Source organism: Nicotiana tabacum, chromosome 12 (assembly GCF_000715075.1).
Source record: "Nicotiana tabacum cultivar K326 chromosome 12, ASM71507v2, whole genome shotgun sequence".
Taxonomy (NCBI): Eukaryota; Viridiplantae; Streptophyta; class Magnoliopsida; order Solanales; family Solanaceae; genus Nicotiana; species Nicotiana tabacum.
Window position 1 is genome coordinate 123,411,194 of NC_134091.1, and position 22,241 is coordinate 123,433,434.

Below are 22,241 nucleotides of genomic sequence, written 5' to 3' on the forward strand. Positions count from 1 at the left end.
ATTTTTGTAAACCAACATTGTATTCATACTTTTATAATAATATAGATAGATATATATTATACTCCTTTTGTCTTCCTTTATGTAACACTTGCTATTTTTGGAGTCATATACTTCTTTTTACTAGTACGTTTTTAAAAAAATGTTCTGTATATAAGAATTGTGATCCAACACATGTAATTTTTTCCAAAAGAATGGAGGAATCTTGTGTCCTAAACCGTACACAAAATTAGATATTTTGACCCTTCATAATCCATCACTCTTTTTGTGACGGGGAGTAACTATTTGGGATTTTAAAGACCAATTTGTTTAGACTAGTGCCTAAAATCTCTCAAATTGAAAATTTCGTCTCTCTGCATACCATCGAATTTTCAAAATGTAGCCTATGTTCCATGCTCAAGCACAAAATAGACGGTCTTGTTTAACAATCTCAAATTTGTTGTTCAGTATTCAAGGATTTTTAGCAATAAAGAAGGTCTTGTTTAACAATCTTAACTTTACGCACTTATTTTCAATGTCAATTATATGTTAAAGGAAAGTGTTATTTTGCTACTACAAAGGTTCGTTATTGTGGCCTCTCCCACCCTCAGAAGAAAGAGAAAAGAGTAGTTTGTAGTTTAATGAATAATACAGTTTATAGTCCTTGGACTCTCTGAAAATATCGTCGGGTGTGTCGGATTCTCCAAAATTAATGCATTTTTGGAGAAACCGACAGGGGTGCGATAGCATTTTGGAGAGTTCGTGCATAGGCCGTGGCTAAAGTTGCAAATGGCGTGAGGGCTGCACACATAAAGGTTCTCTTTGTGAAGCCTTTACTAAAATTTGACATTTGTAGAATTTTGGTTTTGACACTTGTCATTCTATCCTTGCTTTGCCTCTCCTATTATATATAGATAGATAGATTGCTTCTTCGATATCAAAAAACCAGCAACATCTTAAATAACCACTTTAAAAAAGAGCAGAACAGACTATTATCCTTTGCAGTTTGAGTTTTTTATCGAAGATTTAACCCAAATAGTGGCCTACCTAATCTCTTAAACTAAAAATAGCTGGTAGATATTTTATACATGTATAATTTATGTATAATTGTGTATACTCAGTGTATAATCTATATATACCGGCTAGAAAAAGAAAATCGCCGCCTATTTATGTAACAATCCCAGTTTTATTTGGTTTTGTCATAAAGGACAAATATAAGAGATATGACTTGAGGTGCATTTTGGAAGAATTGCATCTGGAGAAATATAAGAGATATGACAGGTGTGCATTTTGGAAGAATTGCATCTGGAGATTCAAAAACTCTAACTCATGTACATTACTGGACTTCGTATGTCACGGCACTTCACTGATCATACTGAATACTGATCTTTATGGTCGAAATTCAAAACTAGCTAGATTTACATGTGGTAATTGAAAAATAGCGACAGTTTCAAAAGTAATCGAAATTTAGCCACTTTTCATGTAAAGATAAATCTGAACGAAAATATTATTTAAAATCCGAAAAATATTCCAGCATAATATAGTGGAGTTCGAATTTTTTACATGTGAACTTCTAGCATAATATACTGATCCAGCATAATATGTTGGAAGTTCATACACAGGTGCTCCAATCTCTAGTATATTATGCTGGAACTTTCCGTGTGCTGGAGTTCCAGCATAATATGCTGGAAGTTCATACACAGGTGCACCAATCTCCAGTATATTATGTTGGAATTTTCCGTGTTGCAGCAAAATAGTGTCTATTTTTCAATGATTTTGTAAACGCCGGCTATTTTTTAATTACCAGTCCGAAAACTGACTAGCCCGTGCTATTTTTACGATCTTTATAGTAAACTGAAGTTGCTTGTTTAGTAGTATTAATTTAGCTAATTCCTATTTTCATGCATAAAGAGTATAGTTGTGACTTGTGAGTTTTAACTTGTTTCCCGCATCAGGATAATTAAGGAGTTGAGAAAAGAATTTGATGCATGGCAATTGTTAAGGAACTTAATCCTATAAGTAACTCAATGGTTGATTAAATTACACTTCCAATTGCGTAGTGTTAGTCTATTGCTTCACATTGCTCAACACAAATGTAGGGTGTATGCTTGCAAAGAAATCAATTCTTAGATGTAGAAAAGGCAAGGCAGTGTTGTACAAGAGAATCTAAGATTATCGAGAATTGAGATGAAATGAATCCAAATGGAGTTGAATGAATACATAAGATTCACACAGCCAATTTAGTTTCCGACTAGTTTGAATTGAGATTGAGACATAGTTGTTGTTTCTTGAAATCAAATTACAAGATATTGTCAAGCTCATAAACACACTCCAATTTTCCAAGACCCCTTGATAGAAATTCAGAGTAGCTTTATTGAAGATGAACGAAGACACAGGCAAGGAATAGGAATCTAAGAGGATCTGCATGATAAGAGAACGACGATGATGAACCAAATATCACTTTAATCGAATGCAACTAATTATGAATTTTAAGGCAAGAGATCGCATTGAGTAAACGAGCAAGACTCGCCTTCTTTTTGGGTGGTGCAACTAACCAAAAAGTGGATTTGGACAATAGTTTTTCCCTCTAATAAGGTAAGGTAAAGTAAATGGGGATTTGGACAATAAGTGTACAACCATTAAAAGAATTCACATTCATAACATTCACATCAAGTCATCAAGTGAAATGAAGGGTGTCCTAATTGACTTCTTCTCCAGCAGAATAAGATCAGAAAAATCATCCATTATGATGGATTCCTTGCAAGAGCAACAACTTAGGGCTTACGAGGCGAACTGCTGCTGTCACTGTTGCTGGGGCTCCTCCCTCTTAAAGGCCTGCATTTGATGAAGCACGGAAACATCATAACCAATAAAATAATAACAATAACATAATTTTCAGGTATTTCAGGCATTCCTGTATTCAATTTGCAGAACTGTCTACAAGGAACTCACTTTCTAGGACTACGACTCCTTGAAATCCTGCGGGGTGCCTGAAATAATCAAACAGATTATATCCACATCAAACAATCAATAGGTTGATCCAAAAAAAAATCAGATGATCTAATGGATAAGATTGTTAAATAGAGTCTCAAACACAAGACCTTTCGAGGACTGGGAGAAGAAGAGTAGGATGATGACCTCCCACGTCTTGTGGCTGGAACCCTTCCCCTATTACATGAAGCAATCACAAATAAATAATATTCTTCGTATAAACAGGAAATGAATTCTTTCAGAAATTTAATAAACATTATGTTCTCTGACAATATTGTGATGGAGTTTAGATACATCCAAGAGCAAAAAAAAAAAAAAAAAGGCGTCAGAACATGCCACATAGAAAGTGCCAAAGGATATTAATTTTAACATGAGGAAGGTGGACATAAAGAGAGAAACTACAGACCGCAAGTATAGCAGCAGGCCACCTATCCAAAGACACTAGAAAAGAATTGCTATAACTCGATAGTCGATACTAGAAATTTTAGTGATAAAGATGATAAAAATTTATGCATTACCGCCTAGGAGAGATGGATCTTGATCGTGAACGGATAGGTCTCCTAATAGGTGAGCGGCTAGACCGGCGACCAACCGGAGATCTTCTGGGTGGACTTCTAGCACGTCGCGGTGGAGAACTACAAACAAACACAAAGGTACCATGAGCTACCACACTTTCAGTTATCAACATTAGTTAACACAGCACAAATCTGCATTACATAGTTCATGCTACAATTCACTATATTTTTAATATAACAAGTACTACTACTACTACAAACAAGAAAGGCAACTGCCAATCATAATGGGAAAACACTAGTTTGACAGCTACTGATGGCAGAATCAACTATTCGACATCATTTTAAATACGTCACGCATATCTACGATGCCACACAGGTTTACGAATTTTTTTACAAGTAACTAAGGTTTAACAATTTAAAGAACTGCATTGAAGCATGTAGCATCATGTTTATCATCATTTATGCAAATCTTTAAAGGGACTTTCTAGATATGGAGTGAGGGAGAAGATATTTTTTCATCACTTATTTCAACTATTCAAGTTTATGCAATTAAAACACTAACCGTCGCCTTGGCGGAAGGGGAGAACGTCTTCGAACAGGACTGCCACGAATTCTTCTGGGAGAGCCCCTGCTTAATATTTTAATTAGTAAAGGTCTAGATCAAAATTCCAAAAATTCAAAAGCAAATGTGAAATACCCAACCTAGGAGGTGTTCGATAACGTCTTGGTGGAGAGGATGGTGAACGTCGTCTAATGGGAGATGCAGGCCTCCTCCTTGGGGCCGGTGGACTGCCGCGCCTATAAGGAGAACCTGCGCGACGACGAATAGGAGACTCGGCACGTCGACGGGCAGGAGAATCTGGCTCACGTCTAGGAGATCCTCTTCGTCCTATAGGAGACCTTCGAGGTGGAGAGACAGGTTTTCGACGAGGAGATACTGATTATATCAAAGTAAGCCAGATTAAACAATGCATCATAGAGCCAATAAACAATCCCTAATATAGCAAGGATATCATACACTCTTGTTGCCGTTTTGGTCCATCTTTCTCCAAATCAACAGGGGCATTATCAGTTCTTGGAGCATCTCTCCTTGAGGAAGTTGCAGCAGCCCTTGGAGGTGAGGGAGCCTTTTTCCTCTCTGGCAGGGTGAACTTAGCATGAACTATTTTCCCATCAATTTGTGCCTGCATTAACACCAACAAAGCATATTAGTTAATCCCCCATCTCAAAAATGAAAATGGTGGGATGCAGTTACTGGGTGAACGTGCAAATATTAAAACCATACACCATCCATGTGTAGTTGGGCTTTCTCAGCATCAATTCTAGTCTTGAACTCAACATAAGCAAACCCTTTTGGAAGGTTAACCTGCAAAAAGTTTATTCTTATAATATTAGGGGGGAAAAAAGGAAAAAAAATCCTAGAGCTCACACCATCTAAAGAATATGTGACTTGTTAACTTACAACATGATCAATGACCAACTGCACGTGCAGAATTTCACCAAAATTACCTGCAGAAAAGAAAAGTTATAGACATTAACCATCATGAAGATCATGAACTGGACAGAGCGACAGCAACTTGTCTTTGTATTTAAATCAAATAATGGATGGAATCCAGTCAACATTTCCTGTAAACCTGGAGAAACTATTTTAGGAGCAAGTCTTTTTCATTCTTTTATATGCCCATTTATTTATTTTTACGTGAATTCATCGTATGATGTATACACTGGAACTAGCACGCCATATAAGTATGTCGATGTCTTACTAACAAAAGCTACTGCTGGAATAACAGGGTCAGACTAGAACGCATGGCATATAACTGCTTAAGGAGCAGAACAAGTAACATCTATAAGTAAAGGGTTGGCTATGGGTGCCAATTGAGCGAGTTGGATAAACTTAGTGGGTAATAACAGGTATACAATAGTGGGCCAAACTCCCTAGCTCACTGACGGGAAATCTTTGTGCTGGGTTAGTCATGGGTCGTATGCCCAATACAAATACTTGTGTCAAACCAAGCGCAAACTAGCTGCTTGACTTCTATATTTTCTTATATAAATACAAGCTATCAATCCAAATTTAAGTTAAAACCCAAACGAGTGCAATCCAGCTGAAGAAGCAGGAAATTTACACATTTACACATTACACCATGCTTAAGAATCAAAGAACTGAAAACTATTAATTTTCCTTGGGAACAACTGTACTGACCCAACACAATCAATGAACAAATCATATTCCTTAGCTTTTATGAATCTCTGATATGCACGATAGTCCATTTTTTATTGCCCGAAACAGCTTCATATCCTTGACCACGATTCTGATACTTAAAAAACCAAGAACTGAGAAGTGAGAACTACTAGTTTCCTTGGGAGTCTTGTCACCAAAAAGTTCTCCGGGAAAAACTAAAAAACACACCAATATAAACAATGATTTGAGGTAGGAAAACTTCATATCCCTTTTATTTTAGAAAACTAAGAGTCCAAGAGATGTATATCAGACATCTTTATTGGCCAAAGCAGATATGCATTTCTTTGAAACGAACTTCTTAACCAGTTTTATAGTAGTACTTTATGGCTTCAAAATGTAAAATATTTGTTGTCCTGTAAGGAATAAACATATGTCTCAAAACAAAATGAAAATTATCAACTTGGCCTTGTCATTTAATTGTGATGGATTATGCATCCTCAACATTTCTCAGATTTTTTATTTCTCCATAGAAAAACTACCCCAAAAGGAGGAATAGACTATATTTTACCCCAATTCTTCCAGGGCTAGCATATTGCCATTAGCTTTTTCATGGATACTTAAAGGATAAAAAATTAGGACCAAACTTATGTAGAGAAATTTTAGGTCAAACCCATCTTGACCCGTCTATTTACCAGTAAACCTAACTCAATGAACTCTGGCCAGATTGCAATGCTAAGGGTTGTAATTGCCCTAGCTTAGACTAGAATTTCAACAATTCTGGCAAACAAACACTTCAGTAATCAGAACAAAGTGCTGAACATACCAAATATTTCTTTCAGATGGTTTTCATTGACATTCCTGCTGAGCTGATCCACATGAAGCACACGTGACTCAGGAGTTGGAGAGACTTTCCTGGAATCATATCTCAAGTGTTACACATCACAAAAGCGCATAAAGGCATCTGCCAGAAGTGCTACATGCAGTTTTATTTTTTTTTTTGTAAATAAGAATAGGACTAATAAAATACTTCAACGAATATGGCTGTCCAATTTCCAAAGAACTCGTGAGGGATCCTATTGTTGTTTCCACCAGGTTAGAACTAATTCACTTTGCCGGCTATTCTGTTTCTTTAACACCCGCTTGAAGATAATCTTTTTCTTCAAGTGTTAAAGTTTTTATTGCTTTATTTATTCATGACCATAACTGTGAGTTTGCTCACAATGCCAGCCCCAAGCCCGAATAAAGAGGATGGTTGCGGTAGGCTAACAGCCAGTGTAAACTTGCCAATTCATGATGAATCCACATAATTATGATAGTTTAATTTATAATGTATTTTTGCTGGGTGTGTGTGATTTATTTTGGAGGTTAATGGAATTGTCGGGTTATCATAGCTTGAACTTGGAAGTGACTGTTCTTTAATTCATTTTTCAATTTACCATCATCGTAACAAAATGGAGGTGCCAGTACATTGGTTATTGTTAATTAGGTTGATAAGTTTAATTATAATCTCTGATTACTTAGTTCTTGTGATTGTCGATATTAGGAATAACAGGTGTATTAATCTTTCTCCACTGGTTTGTGACATCACTTTGCAAAAAATTGCATACGCTACTGAATATGATCCTGCGAGATTAGGATATCTCTTCTAATTTTTTGTAGTTTTTGGTGCACCCATGAGATCCTCGTTTGTATAAAACTAGAACTTTTTTAGGATCTCTTTTAGTATAGTACATGTATATGGTGTTCTTTACCCCAGTTATTCATAAATAATGCCTCACCATTATCCAACCACCTTCAGTGTGTTTATTTTCACTCAGAAGAGGAGGAGAAAGACAAAACCAAGGAGAAAAAAGGGATCCCAAAGAAAAAAAAAACTGAAAGTAACATTAAATATAGGAAGAGGTTTGCATGTAGTTATTGCATGAACGAAGCGAAGCTCGGTAGCAGAGTAAAAGAACACCATTACCTTGGAGGTGGAGAAGCTTTCTTAGATAGTGGCAGCGGTGAACGGCCTCGCTTAGATACTCCAGCAGGGCTAGCAAAACCATTTTGACACCAAAAGGTAGGTTAGGATCATTCAGCAATGAGAAAATTCTAGCAGTAATTTAACAGTTTTTCCTGAAAGGATAACTAATAGCACAGGAACATTAGAATAAATCTTCATTCTACTTCCACTTCTCCAAGCTCAAATCAACAAAAATATATGAAGATGAAAACAAGTCCAGTCTTCAAGATTAACCATTATTATAGCTAGTTAACAGCTCATCTTATGCAAAGTCCCATTGTGTTGAAAATAAGTTTTTAGCTGTCTAAATGGAAGAAGAGCAAGAAAAGAAAGAGGGATGCAACCAATGTTCTAGTTTTGGTATTTGCATGTTGGGACAATTGAAGGAAAGCAGCAGGAAAATCCATATTTACAAGACTATGTAAGCTATCTGCACTTGTAGAACTGAATAATACCAAAGAAATGTGTCACACAGCCCAATAACACAAATTCAGCAGCAACAAAAGCAACTAGCACTTTTAAGGTGAGTCCGAAGTACTCTAGGCCCAATATATCCAAATTTGGATAAATAATGGCTAATAATGTTCTTCTAATTACTGAGTTCAAATATGTGGAGACTTTAACCACCTTAAAGATATCTAAAAATGTAATAGCTAAGCTCTCTTAATGCATCAACAGCATGACTGAACACTTTTAACATGCTACCAAAATTATAAACAAAAATAACAAGGACACTTAAAAGGGTAGTGAACTGGCAGCATAAAATATAACAGAGCATGACAAACTCAAAACATTTCAATTTCATAAACCCTTGAGTATTTAATATATTTCCAGTAACCATGTGGACGTTAACAAACAGCAGCAAACTACTACACCTCAACTCAAAAAAGTTGAGAGTGGTTACATGAATCCTTACAGTCCATTTAGCCCTGTTTCAGTCAGTACTCTACAGTTTCTCTTTTAATTATCAAACACTAGAGATTTTTTTACATGCTTTACTAGAATATAAAGCTCTAAACAGCCAATTTCACGTTAAAACGGGTAAAACAAGGGATTTTCGACCTTAAAGCAAAACTAAGTGGGAAAAAAATATTAAAAGCGTATTATGTACTAACTAACTACGTATTTACATGGCGTAAAAGAGAAAGTATAGAACCTTTTTCGCTGAGAAGGAGGAGGGCGGGGGCTAGGGCTGCGAGAACTGCCACTGGAGGAGGAGGAAGAAAACGATCTGGAGCGGGATCTAGATCGAGAACTCGAGGAACGAGAAGAGTAAGAGCGAGAGCGAGAACGAGACCGCGACGGAGAACGAGAAGACGAGCCTGACGGTGAAGCCGCACGGCCTCGGCCTGGTTTCGCCATTGGTACAGCTACAGCTTACTGATATTCCTTCAAACCCTTGGGATAAACCCTAACGACAGAGAGACGATAGGATGTTCATTTGGGCAAGAAATGGTTATCGGGTTATGGCCAGTATATATAAAACGGGCCCTTCCAAAATTAAAATGGGCCAACAGAGTGGGCTATTGGGTAAAGTGGCCCAAAGCGCATTTAACTGGAAGTAGTGCGACACTGAAAAACTAGAATGAGGCAATTTCACTTCTGGCCGCTCGGCTGAAATTTTTGACAATCTCTAAGCCACATATCTATTATGTAATTTGAAGCCAAAAACTAATTATAATAGCTAGCCGGTAAAATAAAAATACCACTAGTCGCATTCCAAACCCATGTGAAGTATTTCAAGTCCAAAGCAATGTAAAGTATAAAACTATTTCAGTCAAATAAGTTTTCAATTACACAAACAGAACAATTCAATCAAAAAATCTAAAAACAGGTGAATTTAAAAAAATAAAATATTTTTCAAAAGAGAAAAACTTACAAACTCAACTCAGGAAGAAAAAATATACACAGATAACAAGACTATATGTGTATGAGAGAGAGAGAAAGAGAGAAGAGATGTGCATTTCGCAATGTATACAAGATATACTTTAGATACATAAACACACTCGGATACACTCAATATACACAAATGACACACTACCAAACTTCGTATACATTGCATATATAGTTTTTAACATTGTATAACGATGTCATTTACAACTTCTATATAAAATTAATATGCAAGTACCATGTATATACAACTTTATATTAGTGTAGATACAATTTTTATACAAAACTACAACTTTTATAAAACTTTTAAGAATTAACTAAAATAACAACAACAACAACCCAGTATAATCTCACTAGTGGGATTTGGGGAGGATAGTGTGTACACAGACCTTATCCCTACCCTGGGGTAGAGAGGCTGTTTCCAAATGACCCTCAGCTTTCTTCCCTCCAAGAACTCCCCACCTTGCTCTTAAGGTGACTCGAACTCACAACCTTTTGGTTGGAAGTGGAGGGTGCTTACCATCGGAGCAACCCACCTTGTCAAGAGAGAAAGAGAGAAGAAGAAATAGTAAAGTAGGAAGGAGAAGAAGAAAAAAATAAAAGGAAATAAGTTCTAAAAGGGAAAAAGAAAAAAACACTGAGAGTATTTGTGAGAAAAAGATTATACACTTTATATATATAATATATATTAATTATTCTCTTTATATACATATTATAAATTATATACGAACTGTATATGTATATTATACTATTTTGTATACATTTATATACAAAATTATATGAACATTGAACGTGTATAAATAGCATATATGCATTCTATCAGTATAAATACATCGTTCATACAAATGTGCTTACATAATTATACACATTATATATAATATTGTCAATATTCACCGTAGTCACTGTAATCTTTCACATCCAATTTTGTATAATATGGGTATAGTAAATGTATAATAAATGTATAATAAATGTATCATCATTGTATAATGTATACACGGTGATTATACACATATTACATAATTATTATACAAGAATTATACGATATATAAATAAAGGAGAATTGACAGTAATGGAGGACAACCAACTTTGCAGAATTTTTTTTCCTCTGGCAGTGGCTATTTTATTTCCTTCATCTCTCATTCTCATTAAATTCATCAAAAAAAATGTCACGCAATACCATATCTGAAAGTGGAAAGAAAGCAAAGAAGGAGGCAACCACCGTCCGAATTTTGTCGGAAATTACACAACGAAGATAGTATTTTTTTTTCATCTAGGTTTAGGAGGAGAAAAAAAAAAAAAAAAAAAAAAAAAAAAAAAAGAGAGATAAAATATTAAAAAAATGGTGTGTTGGTGTCGTATAGTGGAAGAGAAGAAAAACAGAAGAAGAAGATAGGAGTGAAAAAAAAGAGAGAAGATAAGAAGAGAGGGAAAAGAAGGTTGAAGAAGGGAGAAGATGAGGAGGAGAGAGAGAGAGAGGAGAAGTAGGCAGGAGGAAAGAAATAACGGAATTTTAGGGTTTGGACTATAAGTTGATATTAAATTTGTAATAAAGGCGGGGTAACTTGGGTAAAGTAGGAACATTATTTGGTCCGAGTGGCCATAGAGTGATGATTTCTCAACTAAAGTCACTAGGCAAACCCGACTCATAAATGCGACTTATAAAATACAATGGGCAAATGTGATTTATAAAATACAATTGATAAATATGACTTATAAAATGCTATTGACGCACTTACACAAGTTACAAATTTATGCTCTCTCAAAACGCTTGCACATCTGTGAGTGTTTTCCGGTCCTACAAATTGAGCTTCCGAAAAGGATGCTTAGTGGAGTAGCTTAATGAGATGTTGGTTCAATTCCCACTATGCCTTGTCTTAGTAGGTGTCTCCGACATTGGACTAGCTAAACTTGCTATGATCTAGTGCTTGTCCGCTCCTATTCGGGCTCATTCACAAGAAAGCGAACTCTCTCCTCTACTTTAGCTTGAGCCCATTCGGACAAACTCTGGCATGACACCTGTCACCATACATAGGTAATAGCATGTCTCAATGCGATCTTCCTCGAAGTTGCAGCTTAATATGATCTTGTTTTTTAGGAAGGATCCACTAAATGGACCAATATAAATATAATTAACGGGACTTTTAAAATGCAACATTGCGACTTATAAGCGCTATTGACAATTGCGACTTATAAAACGCAATTGCGGTTGCAACTTATAAAAAGCAATCAGAAATTGCTACTTATAAAATGCATTTGTGCATCATGGCTTATAAACGCAATTGGTGATTGCTGACTTTTGGCAACTTATAAAATACAATTCGTGATTGTGACTTATAAAACGCAATTATCAATGCGATAAATACATTGCAATACAAATGCAGTTTATAAATTGCAATTACCAATATATGTCGTAACTGACAAATGCCTTTTGGCAACAACTTACGGCATGTATTATTGAGGACTTCCGTCTATTTTTTATGTTATGATTTATATTTAATTCACATTCCACAAATGTATTTTGTATATTTTTGGTATTCCTTTAAAACTACACACTACTGGAATTCTTACCCAAAAGGTACACATTTTGGAAAAAAAAATTCTGAGTACTATTTCTAAGAGCTTGCATCCAACTGTGTGATACTATTCGTATAACATACTACAATTAAAGATTAGTTTGAGCTTGTTTTAGTTTATATGATGTTAGAGCACAAACGGAAAAAATACCTCGTCTTGTGGATGCAGGAAACCGGTAACAGATTTATTTAACATGAAACATGAATGAATATTAGGTCTCAAAATTGATTTCTACCATTACTTTTGGTTTCAAATCAGAATTATGCTATGACAAAATTCATATCACAGAAAATGTTTGCCGGACATCTTTTTAAATAATTTTTGGTGTTTGATTAGTAAGTGAAAAATATTTTTCAAAAAATTTACAATTAATAATAATAATAATAATAACAACAAAATTGAAGAATGATTTGACGAAAAATTTGAATCCTAAATATTGATAATAATGTCTTAAGCGTTAGAACAAGTAGTATGAAGTTAGTATTAGAAGTTTAAAAATTAAGATAACAACAACAACAACCCAGTGAAATCGCATAAGTGAATTTGGAGAGGGTAATGTATACGCAAAACTTACTGTTTCCGAAAGACTCTCGGCTCGAGAGGAAGAATAGAAACAAGTAAATATCAACAACAAGCCAGGAAAATAAAACCATCAATGCATGAACCGGAAAAACAGATGGAAGAAAGCAATAGCAATAGCAATAGCCAAGCAGTAACAACGACAAGGTACTAGAAAACCGAGGCGGAAGATAGTAATAAAAACTACCCTAATACTAGCATTCTAAGAAATAACAACAAGGTACTTACAGACTAGCCCTAATAAACCCGAAACAGTTAAGAAAAACACACTACGACCTATTACCCTTCTACCCTAATCTTCGACTTCTATACCCTTCTATCAAGGGTCATGTCCTCAGTAAGCTGAAGTCGCGTCATGTCCTGCCTTATCACCTCTCCCCAATACTTCTTAGGCCGCCCTCTACCGCTTCTCCTACCTGCCAGCGCCAACCGTTCACACTTCGTCACTGGAGCATCTAGGCTTCTCCGTCTCACATGCCGAACCATCTTAAAAATTAAGATAGTTGTAAGGAAAATGGTTTTCCCCTTATTCTAATGAGCAAACACCAGAAAATTATTTTTTTTAAAAAAAAAATCTAAAAAATGGCTTTATCGTGCCAAACGCACCATATGCGATCTGAATTATAAGGAAGCATCATTCCTTTGAGGCAGACATTTCACAACAAATTTTGGTTCACCTAAAAAGAGGCACAGTAGTCATCACACCCTATTGCCCTGCTCCCACGTAAAAGAAAAGATGACGTTATAAAGAAAATGAAAACACCTTTACTCACCAAAAGAGCTAAAGCAGCTCAAAAGAGCACTAAACCAGAATGATTTTTCCACTATACATACATTGTCCGAGTTCCTTAGTTTGAACTATGGTATCTAGAATCAAAGCAGGGGCAGCAACAAAAGGAATGCACAAGGGGTCGTTTGGCACAATAGTGGGATATCCCATGAGATTAGTTGTCCCACCTTTTATATGGGATAATAAATCCCACCATTCTAGTGTAAAAGTTGTCCCCGGATTAGCTAATACCTGAAACCAAACATGGGATAAAGTTAATCCCGATATCTATCCTGGAATTATTAGCCTTATCCCATATACCAAATGACCCCTAAATGATTAGGTTTTTGTCCGCATCAAAATCAAAACTCCCTTAGAAAGATGTTCCTTACCCTTGCTGAACAAAAATGAATAAGAACCAACACAGAGTGTACTTCCATTTATGATATCGGCAAAAGCTGTGCGTAAAAGCAGAGGCAGCAAAAGATGGCATTGCAAAAGGATGACTTGCACGAATGTAGGCTTCTGCCCACATTGAACGAAAACTCCTTTGAGGATAAAAGCTGTACAAAGGTTACCACTGGACAAGCTTTTCCTATATAAAGCTGTACAAAGGTTAACTCGTCTATGTATATTTCTTGTAGAAAAGATCCAATTGCTACACAAACATACAGTTGCTGCAAAGCGATCACACACAGCATAATGATATTGATTGATTGAGTTGGAAGGACTTTCGCAGACTGTATCAAACCATTTGCTTGCAACCCCTTGAGTGGACAGATAATTAAGTATGTCCCTAGATCCTTCAAGCTATTACTGAACACCATAAACGCAACCACTCTGGTCAAAGCCTGAAAGTATGCCCTCTATGTCCAAGAAGTCGTATTATCTAAAATCTGACTAGAAACATCATGTCAATGAGAGCAAGTGTCCATTTCTTTGAGAAAACTGAACTGAGGCAGCACGGACAATTTCAATGAGATGTTCATCCAATACATCAAGCTCGCCTGAGTTACGTAGATGATGATACATAGGGGCCAGATACTCTGCTGCAACTTCGACTAGCTTCCACTGATTGAGATTAGCAGCCATCTGTGTGATTTTAATAGACAAGTAATGATAGGAATCCAAAATGGATACAATCAGTCTAAAACATTCGTCATGCAAATCTTCTAAGAGCCAGAATTGAGCAAGCGAACATAGTTCTACATAGGGCTGGAGTTCGTGTAGCTTTTCCTCCTTATCCAGATTATCCCATAAACAGCCAGATATTGGTCTAGGCAACTCACCAGAATAGAACCAGCTGACTAGCTTAACCAAGGAGTCCCAACAAACTGGCACCTTGATGGTGAGCGAATGGCTGAAACAAAACCAGAAAATGTAGTATCAACTACACATTTGAGAGGTAAAGGAAGAAAGCTAACATAGCAACAAATAAGGAAATAAACTCCATAATGAAGTTATTTTTTCTTCTTCAAAAAACAAAAATATATTTCTAAATTTGAGAAAACAGAATCATCTGGCACATAATATAACTAGAAGCCACACTCAATTGCTGCACATAATAGAAACCAAAAACATACCAGGAGCCACACTAAATTGCTGGCACATAATAGAAAACAAAAACATACTTCTAAATTTCTAAGAGGTCAAATCCATATGGATCAAGCCATTTAAGTATCTGTACAGCAATAAATCCTATCAAATAAGCAATCCAACAAGTCCCAACTCTGGGGTAAACCAAGTTATTCAACTATGAATTCGTTTTGTGACAAAAGCAATCTATTTGGAATACCTTTCTTGCATTCCTGACTGAAAGAGGGCCCGTAAATATTCACAACTTGACCATAGTACAACTTTGTGAACATGCAGGTGTAAAACAGATATGGAGCAAGAATTGCAGTCCTCATTACTTGGTCGGGAAGTTTCAGCCTCCAAAATAATATCCCTGATTAGCAAGAGCAAAAGGGAAAAGAATGTCATATCTTACTCTTTTTTTTTTGGGACTGATGGGAAGGATAAATTACGATACAAAAGGAATATTGTTAAAAATCATCCCTCCTTGATGGTGTATCAACATGGCTAACACAGTATAAAAAGTCAGTGAACAATTCCAACAACTCATATTAGAAAAGTCTTTAGCCTTTATCTTTAAACATACTTAACGCATTAATGACAGATTCAAATGTTATCCATTCTCTGTAAAGTCTACAGGCTGTTAGCCAGTGAACAGCCATTTTGGTGAAAGAACAAGTGATGATATTAATTGCCTCCCTGTGGATTTACTAGACCTCATGCTAAATAAACTATTGTATCTGGATAAAGCAAAAATAGTTCTGTGCATCCACCACAACATAACAATGCCTGGAAATGAATTCTGAAAGAGAATTTAAACCAAAGGACACAAATAAAGTCTCTACGTCTAATACATTCTACAAATTCCCAAAATGAGTTGTGAAAAAGGATTCATACGAAAAATTACGTCCAGCTGGCCCAAGAGCAGAGTTAATGTCGGAACTTGGGAATGGAGTTCCCCATTTCGGACTTCTTCCATAAAGCAATTGTACTAGAGGTTGCAAATTGCAATGTCTGGCTAAAATTTTCAACTTTTTCACAAGGTCTTCTCCTGCTTCAAAGAATCCCGAATAAATATACTCTAATAACTTTGTCAATGACTGGCAATCAACATGAGCTGAGAGACGAACTTTGGTGATTAACCTATAGCATGAATCTGAATCCTGCTCTGAGGAAGAACCAAATTTTTTCTCTTTAAACAATTCTTCAAGAGGTAACAATGATGGGCATCTAACCAGAAGAATAACACCATGGACATGCACCGGTTCCTGATTTTTAATTATAAGCTCCACATCAGTATATTCATTGTCAGTAAGGAGCTCCCGAAACTCTCTCCCAAACTTACTTGGAAAACCGTATAATCCAAAATGGCGAAGGATATAAGCAGCATACCATCGTGGTCCAGGATTAGAATTGTTAATACAGATCTCTTGAAGTTCTCTGATAAAAGCAGCTCGCGACTCCATCTGATTACAAAAGAGACCACCGCAATTTTTCGCATTTATCAACTCACCAAGAGCCATAAGTCCAAAAAGTAAAAGCATATCTTCACCTTCCCAATCTTCAGAAGAAGGCCAGCAACAAGTCCTTTCACTGAAATAGTTCTGTACATGAGGAGCCACACTGGATCTATTTAGGTGGACAGGATTATCTAACCACCAACTAATGAAGCTCAACAGAGTGGGTATTCCTCCGTGCTGAATTACATGCTTACGAATTTTTGGCAGAGCTGAATAACATGCCAGAGTTATCAAGGTTATGACAAGTCTAAAATTACTCGGTATTCCAAACTTGTTTCCAGAAGATACTGCTTTCAAAATATCCAGTAAATATTCCACGTAGTCCTTCCCCTTCAGTGACAGAACTTCAGATAGGATGAATCTTGTTTCAGAAGCAATGTACTTGCTGGGAGAATAAATCATCATAAGGACTGCTCTAGATGCTGGCTCACTCTCCGATGAAAGACAAACACTCCCTTGAGAAATTTGGCGAGCTGTGAGGATAGAGTCCACGAAGGCCAAGCTTTCAAAGACCAAAACAAACAGAAGCACATGCACATTGATTAGGGAATTTGTTTCATGCCAATATGCTCATTAAGAATTTCTACACTTGTACTCACTATAAATAAATGAACTTTACATATATATATAAAGTTGAGAAAGTTGAAATTGTACCAAGATTTTGGTTTCGATTACCATGCACAAATAACAAGAGCATTAAACGAAGTCTCATTTCCATGCATCTTGGGGGAGAAATCTTCCATACAATTTGCTGCAAGCCATCCAAGAATATCCCAAACATATGGTCTCAGTGGAAGAAGAACATATTTATCAAAAACCTCTTCTAACTTGACGATTTGTTCTTGCAGAGATAAGCTATGCAGAGACTGCTGAGTCGTGTCAGAATTTCCTATGAGAAGACTAAGAAGAACCCCATCAACTCCTGCCTTCCAAAGATAAAACTGGTGGTCCCCTGCCCAACGAGTGATCAGAGCCAAACGGCATGCTTCGACTAGTATTGACATTTGGCACTTAGCAAGCTTTCCAGCATCAAAACTCCAGTTACTCATTAAGGTAATCACAGCTTTCACAAAAGGCTCACAAGATGATTTATTAATTTTCGAACATCCTTGTTCACTTTTCTGAGCAATTAATAAAATATATCAATGTAAGCGAGCGAAAAAAACTTGAGCTCCTAAGTAGGATAAAGGATAACAGTTCAGTTTCAATTGCTACCGTTAAACATTGAGCAAGTCTTAATCCCTCTATCTGGACAGAATAAGGGTTTGAACTGTCCAAACTGTCCACCATAATTTTTACAAGACCTTCTCCGTCCTCCAAAAGCTTCTTAGTTCCATTGCCACATAGAGCTGCCACCCAAAGTAAGAATGCAATATCATGAATCTAAGCCAAGAGAAAAGAAAGGTAAGAAATTTGCAGGATATACGAATACCTAAAGCAGAATATAGCTGCAGAACAGCAATTCTGATGGAGCAGTCAGGATTGAGCTTGACAGTATCTAAGATATTCAACAATTTCGTATCAGTCCAAACACGGAACCGAGGAGGAGGCCAACGCCACAAAATTTTACTTAACAAAGAGGCCATCTCTTGAAAGTACTCAGTTGGCTTATTGTCACTGGAGTATCCTTTAACATTCTGGACTAGATTACCGACCACGTTTGTGGTTCTTAAGATATCCGAAACCTCTTTCTCTCTTTTAGAACTCAGATTTGATAATATCAAATTCAAGGCAGAGGCGCAAGATATAGCAACTCGTAATTCCTGGAAACTTAACAAGGATGATAAAGGATGGATGAGATTGGCCAAATGAAGTTGCAGCATTGTACTTGGTATGACGCGGACGATCTTTACAGCTACATCTGAGGCCAATCTTAATGTGGCTGCACTTTTTGATGCTAGAATACTTCCTACAGCTGCAACTATGCCACCGACTGACTCCTGGCATGGAAGGAAAATACCAGAGGTCAAACAACAATACATGCGAAAAAGACAAGTTATTCAAACAGGTAGAGATCCCCGCAAGAGATCACACAACTAACAGGACATGGCACCAGTCAAGTCTATAATGCCTTCCCAAAATAAAACAGGGAATTTGAATTACTTATGATATATGCTTTTAAAAGAAAAGAGAAGAAAAAGAGCAAAACATAATGAGAAGCCAAGTATTGGTAGAGAGTTCTTTTTAGGACCAGTATCTACAAGTTAGACTATGCACACGTATGTTCTTTTTCTAGGATAAAAAATCAACCGACTATCTGGAATCTAACCCTTTGGTTGCAGTTTTCTATCCACATTCACAGTAGAGGTTCAACATCAAAGCTCGCTGTTACAAAGGCAACCTAAATTTCACCACTCTTTCTGTAAATAAAGGAAAATATTTAGGGGTAGCAAGGTGGTCTGGATCCCACGAATAGTAGGAGCTTAGTACACCGGGTTGCCCTTTAATGTGATTTTTATCACATGGATCGATTGTTCCAGTTAACTTTATTCAGAAAGGCTAAAGTTTTCCACAAGTACCATAACACATATTCTTGCATAACAAAAGCAAAAAAAAAAATTCTAAACAAAGAATGTATGAACATGATGCATCTCCAAGTTGTAGTTCGTTTCTGTCTCTTGCACTTCCGTAGTAACCTATAAGAGGCAATCCGACCAACAAAAATATGAGATTAAGTGTTCTCCAAATTTAAACAAGATTGGTAAGTGGAAGGCAAATTACCTTCACAACTTGGTGTTGTAATGACTCGGCAGATATATTATCAAGAAATGCATCAACTGAACGAAGTACTAGTCTTTGCATCTCATTATCAGAATAATGCAACTTTTGAACCCCATCATCGCAATATCTACAAGAAAAAAGCAACTTAGTAAAGAATAGGATGCGTCAAATTAAAATGATTGTCGCCCCAGTAGAAACATGCGCTTATTATGTCTTCAGTTTTCACTAACCATGGAAGCAAATGTTGTTTCAAGTAAGATCTTTGAGGAAAATTGGAAAGAGAGTTTAGAACCAATGCATATCAAGGAAAAATCAAGAAAATGCATATCAAGAAAACGATGCTCACTCTGATTATCAATCCTAAACAACCCTGTTATTCAAGTCCCTGTTTTGATGACAGTGAACTTTGCATCTTATATCGACATGAGACATATCATGAATAGTGGCTATCAAGTCAGCTCTGTCCTTTCTTCAGATAAATGAAGCACAGCTATCAGTTACAACCAAAAGCAAATGAACTTCTTTTGGGGAAACATATCAGACAATTCATATGGCCGAACTCAATTACATTGGATTGAGAAGTGGTGATTGACTGATAATATCAGAGGACAAAATAACTTCTAGAAAGAAAATGAAGAAATAATCTCTGGAATGACTAGTACACTTGCTACTGTATTTAGTTCACATAAAACAATCTACTTGCTTTTCTTTGAGGTTGGGAGTATGGAAGGTTTTTTAAACTGCAAAGTACAAACGCCTGTTTCATTATTTTCAGTTTAAAATTGTGACCTTTTTCTTTTTTCGAATCAAATTTCAGAGCAGGAGAAGTAAGATAAATGTCCATCTCAGCCACCTGACTATTAGTACCTAAGAAAAACACATATGCATAGCAAGGATGTTGCACTCCTAATCTTGGGCTCTTCTGTTGAAATATTACATGTGTTTCCCTGTATGAATTCACCTTTTGCAGTTCTCTTAAAGAGATTTCCCCATCCAAGGAACTAACTATTATGGTCTTTATATCAAATCTCGCAGATGCAAGACTTACTCGCCCATTCTTGGTGCACATAAGACAGCTTCTTTCCATAGCTATCTTGTATGTAATCAGATTCTCCAAATTACACCCATGCTTGGTACAAGGAGGTTTTATATTTCGAAATAAGACAATATTAATTAACTTATCTCTTGGTTTAAGCATTTCAAATGATTCCCCTTTTGCCATCGGCTATTTGGCAGACATAAGTTCCCTTGCTTTGCAGCATCAAAATCTGGTCAACTTATTGAAAACAAATCGTCTGCCTTTTTCTTCCCCTTCACACCACGATCATCTAGATCCAGTCAGTTATATTTCTAGAACAATGCAACTTAACTTGTTTTCAGCTACATACACTAATGGTAACCAAAAGATTCAGCTAGCTCCGCTGCAAAAAGTTTATAAAGGTAAATATGGAATGTCATGAAGCAGCAGGGACTCCAATATATATCCTCTTTTAATCTAATTGCAGCCCAACCAATCATAAGTGTCTTTGTTGAATCCAAAAGAGCCTCAAAACCAAGCATAAACAGATTCAATCCGAGATTACATACTTTTTTCTTTTCTTTTGATGATGGTGGTGGTCGATTCAGCTTGAGCACACCTCGATTATTTGACCGAGAACCTGCTACCTCCCACCAGCACGCTGAGACAGATGGGATCCGATACTACATACATAAGGAAACAATTATCACTTACCAATGACGAGAAATCTACATCCTATCTCATTACTTTTTCTTTTCTCGGTGTCCGGGCCAACTTCTGTGCACCTCTGCTATTTTTTATGACCGAGAAATATCTTGTTTCTAGCTTGGAAACTCAGCAGATAATGAGCCTATCTCTCTACTCTTCTCCATTTAAATACCAGAATTGGTCCATCAAAGCCATGGGAGCTCCAATACATTACTATTTGTAGGAGGAATAAATTTCATACGGCTTAAATAAACATTGGAGCCCAAAAGTTCAAAATTACAATGTTGTATGAGTCTCCAATCAATCCATCAATCAATTATGCCTCAATATCAAAACTAGTTTGGGTCCACTATACGAATCATCTAATCTATGCCTAATTTGCTCTATTCAGGTCCATAATTACATTCAAATACGCAATCAATTCCCGTATATTGTATGAGTAAGAAATTTTACCTAGTGCCAAGATTGAGAGCATGGTAAAGACGTTGATGAAGGGTCAATAGGTGACCGCTAATACCACGACTGTTATCTGCAGCTTGCTTTGACGATGATGACGACCTCATTCTGCAACTCAATGCACTGATAAAAATTTTCAATTGAGAAAAAACACCGGAATTGTATTGTTGTGTGCAGTATTTATAGTATCTTTTACCAGGGAGAAATACAAAGGGACGAACTATGCTTTCAGTACCGTAGTAATTTATTCATTACATTAAAGGAATATCTTAAATATACCATCCATTTTATTTTTTAAGGGTAAGTCATATCTCGTGTTAAAAAACTTAGAGATACAAGTTTGAGTTCTATTATGATAAATACAAGATAGTTTACTAATACTAGTAAATATATAAATTGCATCAAAATACAATAGTGGATAAATAAAATTAAAATATATGTATAATAACAGATATTTTTGATTTTTATACTAATTAAATTGTAAGCTTTCGACTACCCTTATCGTTACCAAACTTCAAAAAGTGATTTCATTTTAAAATTACTTTGAGTTTAAAATAAGTATTTTGGAAAGTAGTTAATTGTATTTGGCCAAATTATATGACAAACTAAACATAATTCAATGTTTAGCTAATCTTTTTTCAAAAAATGCTTTAGCAAAAACAATGTGTAAAAACTTCACTTCATATTATTATTACCTAAATAAAAAGCTATTTATCATAAGAAACTTTAATTGTGTAGCTTAGAGATGGGACAAGTAAAGGA

The 22,241-nt window shown here is 36.1% G+C and overlaps 2 protein-coding genes across 10 annotated transcripts; both read right to left on the minus strand.

Moving 5' to 3' along the window:
- Positions 1 to 2,483: 2,483 nt before the first annotated feature.
- LOC107827654 (uncharacterized) lies at positions 2,484 to 9,132 on the minus strand. The gene is made up of 12 exons (XM_016654836.2): positions 8,826 to 9,132; positions 7,631 to 7,699; positions 6,488 to 6,576; positions 4,945 to 4,991; positions 4,768 to 4,848; positions 4,501 to 4,666; positions 4,185 to 4,419; positions 4,045 to 4,110; positions 3,486 to 3,602; positions 3,078 to 3,144; positions 2,929 to 2,966; positions 2,484 to 2,811 (listed from the first exon to the last, which is right to left on the minus strand). Exons 1-12 carry the CDS (start codon positions 9,029 to 9,031, stop codon positions 2,751 to 2,753), a joined length of 1,242 nt encoding a protein of 413 aa, XP_016510322.1. The 5' UTR covers positions 9,032 to 9,132; the 3' UTR covers positions 2,484 to 2,750.
- A 4,856-nt stretch (positions 9,133 to 13,988) lies between these two features.
- LOC107827653 (BTB/POZ domain-containing protein At1g04390) lies at positions 13,989 to 21,719 on the minus strand. 9 transcript variants are annotated; one of them, XM_016654832.2, is made up of 11 exons: positions 21,477 to 21,696; positions 20,885 to 20,998; positions 20,165 to 20,718; positions 19,298 to 19,424; positions 19,159 to 19,212; positions 18,009 to 18,516; positions 17,792 to 17,925; positions 17,252 to 17,697; positions 15,954 to 17,078; positions 15,277 to 15,429; positions 13,989 to 14,841 (listed from the first exon to the last, which is right to left on the minus strand). In XM_016654832.2, the coding sequence occupies exons 4-11, from the start codon at positions 19,376 to 19,378 to the stop codon at positions 14,391 to 14,393; spliced, it is 2,952 nt and encodes a 983-aa protein (XP_016510318.1). In that variant the 5' UTR covers positions 19,379 to 19,424; positions 20,165 to 20,718; positions 20,885 to 20,998; positions 21,477 to 21,696; the 3' UTR covers positions 13,989 to 14,390. The 9 variants fall into 9 exon arrangements, with proteins under 9 accessions (XP_016510318.1, XP_016510321.1, XP_016510319.1 ...); XM_016654835.2 differs by lacking the exons at positions 20,165 to 20,718; positions 20,885 to 20,998 and having other exon boundaries at positions 13,989 to 14,573; positions 14,771 to 14,841; positions 21,477 to 21,708; XM_016654833.2 differs by lacking the exon at positions 20,165 to 20,718 and having other exon boundaries at positions 21,477 to 21,697.
- Positions 21,720 to 22,241: the final 522 nt, after the last annotated feature.